General features: G+C 39.4%; 1 protein-coding gene across 1 annotated transcript in view; it reads left to right on the top strand.

The window, feature by feature from the left end:
* Positions 1-1,992, top strand: part of LOC116375756 (stonustoxin subunit alpha-like) — a 20,579-nt gene extending 18,587 nt beyond the window's left edge. Inside the window, exons 3-5 of the mRNA XM_031832827.1 lie at positions 1-27; positions 152-205; positions 437-1,992. The exon at positions 1-27 is cut by the window's left edge and continues 131 nt beyond it. Of these exons, the coding sequence (XP_031688687.1) occupies positions 1-27; positions 152-205; positions 437-954 (599 nt within the window). The 3' untranslated portion in view covers positions 955-1,992. The remainder of the gene's footprint in view (positions 28-151; positions 206-436) is intronic.
* Positions 1,993-5,248: the final 3,256 nt, after the last annotated feature.

Here is a 5,248-nt window from a genome sequence, read left to right on the forward strand (position 1 = left end):
GAGAATGGACCAAGATCTCCACTACAGGTGTGTTGAAAACAATAAGACATCAACTTTAGACCATTGAAAGTTCCCTACTAGTCATATACATGTGGAATATGGTCTGATGATAACATTCCCTCTCTCTGTCAATGTGTTTGTGTGTCTGTAGTGAATATAGTGGATGTTGTACTGCCTCCAGAGCCCAGAGAACAGTTGTTACAATGTGAGTCTCTTTATTGTGAAGTAACTAACAGTCTCTTTTTACTGACACTCCTAACAATCCCTCTAGAAATATATAGCAATAGTAGATCTAATCAAAGACTGGGTATCTATCTGACTCCTCATATTTCTCTGATTTGATCTCTGCTGTGCTCTAATCAAAGACCGGGTAGATACAGTATCTGACTTAACTTATTGTTCTGACTCCCCTCATTGGTCTCTGCTCTTCTCCCAGATTCCTGTCAGCTCACACTGGACCCAAACACAGCACACACACGCCTCTCTCTGTCTGAAGGGAACAGAAAGGTGACACGTACAGGCCAAGTCCAACCATATCCTGACCATCCAGACAGATTCACCTACTGGTACCAGGTTCTGTGTAGAGAGGGTCTGTCTGGACGCTGTTACTGGGAGGTGGAGTGGACTGGTGATGTTGATACAGCAGTCTCATATAAAGACATCAGCAGAACAGAGAGAGATGGTGGATTTGGATACAATAACAAGTCCTGGAGTTTACATTACTATAGAGGTGATTATTGGTTCAGACACAATAATGTTGAGACTAAAGTATCAGGCCCTCAGTCCTCCAGAGTAGGAGTGTACCTGGATCACAAGGCAGGTACTCTGTCCTTCTACAGTGTCTCTGACACAATGACCCTCCTCCACAGAGTCCAGACCACATTCACTCAGCCCCTCTATCCTGGGTTTAGTCTCTATAGTTATAATGGTACTGCTGAGCTGGTTAAACTGTAGTAGGGTTCACATAGATACTAGTCATGCTGGTGTAGTCTATAGCTGAGCTGGTTAAACTGTAGTAGGGTCCACATAGATACTAGTCATGCTGGTGTAGTCTATAGCTGAGCTGGTTAAACTGTAGTAGGGTCCACATAGATACTAGTCATGCTGGTGTAGTCTATAGCTGAGCTGGTTAAACTGTAGTAGGGTCCACATAGATACTAGTCATGCTGGTGTAGTCTATAGCTGAGCTTGTTAAACTGTAGTAGGGTCCACATAGATACTAGTCATGCTGGTGTAGTCTATAGCTGAGCTGGTTAAACTGTAGTAGGGTCCACATAGATACTAGTCATGCTGGTGTAGTCTATAGCTGAGCTGGTTAAACTGTAAACTGATTTGTTATTAATTACAATTCAATACAATGTTTTAATCTTGTACATTTCCATGAATCATGATGTCTGGTGTTGATGTATATTGGTTGTCATTCAGAACCATTGATATGTTTTCTCAGTTGGTTCTCTGTCTCTATGTAATTCTCCTCAGTATCATTGATCAGCTTGTTGGCTCGGTCCTAATTGATGTGTTCTCTGTCACCTGGAGCTGCATGGAAAATGGTCCAGGAACTAAAGGACAATTCAGGACTAGTCAGCCCACTACAAGCTGGTATCACTTACTTTCTACTAAACTATATGGTCTGGTTTCCCAGGCACAGATTAATCCTAGTCCTGGACTAAACAGTATGTTCAATGTAGATGTCCAGGAAACCGGCCCTAAATGTGTCATCTTTCATCCTCCCATACTGCTCAGTCCAGCAACATTAAACCTGTCCAGCAGGTGGTGCTGTTGACCAAACAATAAAACCAGCAGATATCTTGACTTGCCACTCAGTATATCAGTAATGTTCAGAATAGTACTTTAATATCATTGGAGATTGATGGTCTTTTTAATCCATATCCAGAGTCAGGAACAGATGAAGTTAGGTCTGCTACTGTTCAGTGATTAAATATGATTTATGGTGATGGGAAATAATAAAAAACACTCAACTTCATCTAGTAATAGTTTTCCTTTGTTATTTATTCCAAGGTGTGTCTTTAACTTGTAAATGTATTGTGTGGAGGTGAGCTAGTGGTGTGGCTGATAGAATAGAATGAAAAGGGAGGAGGGGAGGAAGAGGGGAGGAGTGAAGGGCTGTTCAAGAAACCAGACGAGGAAGAGGAAGATGTTCAGGGGAATTACTGTCTCTGTTCCAAATGGTTCCCTATTCCCTACGTAGTGCACTACGGTGCTTCTGACCAGGTCTAAAGTAGTGTTCTACGTAGGGAAAAGGGTGTAGATTTATTACAATATCATGCTTTAGTGTTTGGCACAAAAATATATTAGATCTCCACCCACCCACTTCCTGTCTGTCATCCCCAGTTCTGTTAAGACTTCCTCTCATTGAACTGGGCCTCATTCTAAATGGTCACTTTGTATTGATAGTCCATACTGGTCTTTACTATGGTTCTACATACAGTATCTGTATTGATAGTCCATACTGGTCTTTACTATGGTTCTACATACAGTATCTGTATTGATAGTCCATACTGGTCTTTACTATGGTTCTACATACAGTATCTGTATTGATAGTCCATACTGGTCTTTACTATGGTTCTACATACAGTATCTGTATTGATAGTCCATACTGGTCTTTACTATGGTTCTACATACAGTATCTGTATTGATAGTCCATACTGGTCTTTACTATGGTTCTACATACAGTACCTGTATTGATAGTCCATACTGGTCTTTACTATGGTTCTACATACAGTATCTGTATTGATAGTCCATACTGGTCTTTACTATGGTTCTACATACAGTATCTGTATTGATAGTCCATACTGGTCTTTACTATGGTTCTACATACAGTATCTGTATTGATAGTCCATACTGGTCTTTACTATGGTTCTACATACAGTATCTGTATTGATAGTCCATACTGGTCTTTACTATGGTTCTACATACAGTATCTGTATTGATAGTCCATACTGGTCTTTACTATGGTTCTACATACAGTATCTGTATTGATAGTCCATACTGGTCTTTACTATGGTTCTACATACAGTACCTGTATTGATAGTCCATACTGGTCTTTACTATGGTTCTACATACAGTATCTGTATTGATAGTCCATACTGGTCTTTACTATGGTTCTACATACAGTATCTGTATTGATAGTCCATACTGGTCTTTACTATGGTTCTACATACAGTACCTGTATTGATAGTCCATACTGGTCTTTACTATGGTTCTACATACAGTATCTGTATTGATAGTCCATACTGGTCTTTACTATGGTTCTACATACAGTATCTGTATTGATAGTCCATACTGGTCTTTACTATGGTTCTACATACAGTATCTGTATTGATAGTCCATACTGGTCTTTACTATGGTTCTACATACAGTATCTGTATTGATAGTCCATACTGGTCTTTACTATGGTTCTACATACAGTATCTGTATTGATAGTCCATACTGGTCTTTACTATGGTTCTACATACAGTATCTGTATTGATAGTCCATACTGGTCTTTACTATGGTTCTACATACAGTATCTGTATTGATAGTCCATACTGGTCTTTACTATGGTTCTACATACAGTATCTGTATTGATAGTCCATACTGGTCTTTACTATGGTTCTACATACAGTACCTGTATTGATAGTCCATACTGGTCTTTACTATGGTTCTACATACAGTATCTGTATTGATAGTCCATACTGGTCTTTACTATGGTTCTACATACAGTACCTGTATTGATAGTCCATACTGGTCTTTACTATGGTTCTACATACAGTATCTGTATTGATAGTCCATACTGGTCTTTACTATGGTTCTACATACAGTACCTGTATTGATAGTCCATACTGGTCTTTACTATGGTTCTACATACAGTATCTGTATTGATAGTCCATACAGGTCTTTACTATGGTTCTACATACAGTATCTGTATTGATAGTCCATACTGGTCTTTACTATGGTTCTACATACAGTATCTGTATTGATAGTCCATACTGGTCTTTACTATGGTTCTACATACAGTATCTGTATTGATAGTCCATACTGGTCTTTACTATGGTTCTACATACAGTACCTGTATTGATAGTCCATACTGGTCTTTACTATGGTTCTACATACAGTATCTGTATTGATAGTCCATACTGGTCTTTACTATGGTTCTACATACAGTATCTGTATTGATAGTCCATACTGGTCTTTACTATGGTTCTACATACAGTATCTGTATTGATAGTCCATACAGGTCTTTACTATGGTTCTACATACAGTATCTGTATTGATAGTCCATACTGGTCTTTACTATGGTTCTACATACAGTACCTGTATTGATTTTTTATTATAGTTTTTATTTTACCTTTATTTAACACAACATTAAACAACACTATAAACACACATACAGTACAACAATTACATATTACATTACAAACACAAACATCTTGACTAATAACAGCTGGCCTAAAGACAATAACACTCTTCTATGATATATACATCGATCAAGTGTTTAAACTCCACCAAGGAAACTAGATCATCACATTTTAAAATGTTCAGGAGAGAATTCCAGGACCGCGTTGCTTAGTAAAAGGGACTGCAGTGTGCTCCAGTCTCCAGCAGGGGGCAGTAAAGCCCTATAGACCTGAAAGGGACTGCAGTGTGCTCCAGTCTCCAGCAGGGGGCAGTAAAACCCTATGGACCTGAAAGGGACTGCAGTGTGCTCCAGTCTCCAGCAGGGGGCAGTAAAACCCTATGGACCTGAAAGGGACTGCAGTGTGCTCCAGTCTCCAGCAGGGGGCAGTAAAACCCTATGGACCTGAAAGGGACTGCAGTGTGCTCCAGTCTCCAGCAGGGGGCAGTAAAGCCCTATAGACCTGAAAGGGACTGCAGTGTGCTCCAGTCTCCAGCAGTGGGCAATAGAATCCTATGGACCTGAAAGGGAAAGTGAGGAGTAAATATCATAGGTGAATTTACATTGATGTTTCCACAGAGACCTGAATCATATCCACGAGGCACCAAACTGAAGAAAATGAACTGAAACAGGTAGGGACTAACTGAACTAAAATGTGTTTTTGTCTTCTGTTGCTAAATGTTTTGCTACAGTGTTCTCTAATCAATACGACCCTGGATTCAAATACTATTTGAAATTTTACAAAATACTTTGAGCATTTCCTTTGTCCTCCAGGTGGGAGGGGTTTGTTTGTACTTTTAGGATGTTTCTATTGGTTCCATTACAACAAACTCAATCAGACACTGCTTATTA

Source organism: Oncorhynchus kisutch, linkage group LG10 (genome assembly GCF_002021735.2).
Source record: "Oncorhynchus kisutch isolate 150728-3 linkage group LG10, Okis_V2, whole genome shotgun sequence".
Taxonomy (NCBI): domain Eukaryota; kingdom Metazoa; phylum Chordata; class Actinopteri; order Salmoniformes; family Salmonidae; genus Oncorhynchus; species Oncorhynchus kisutch.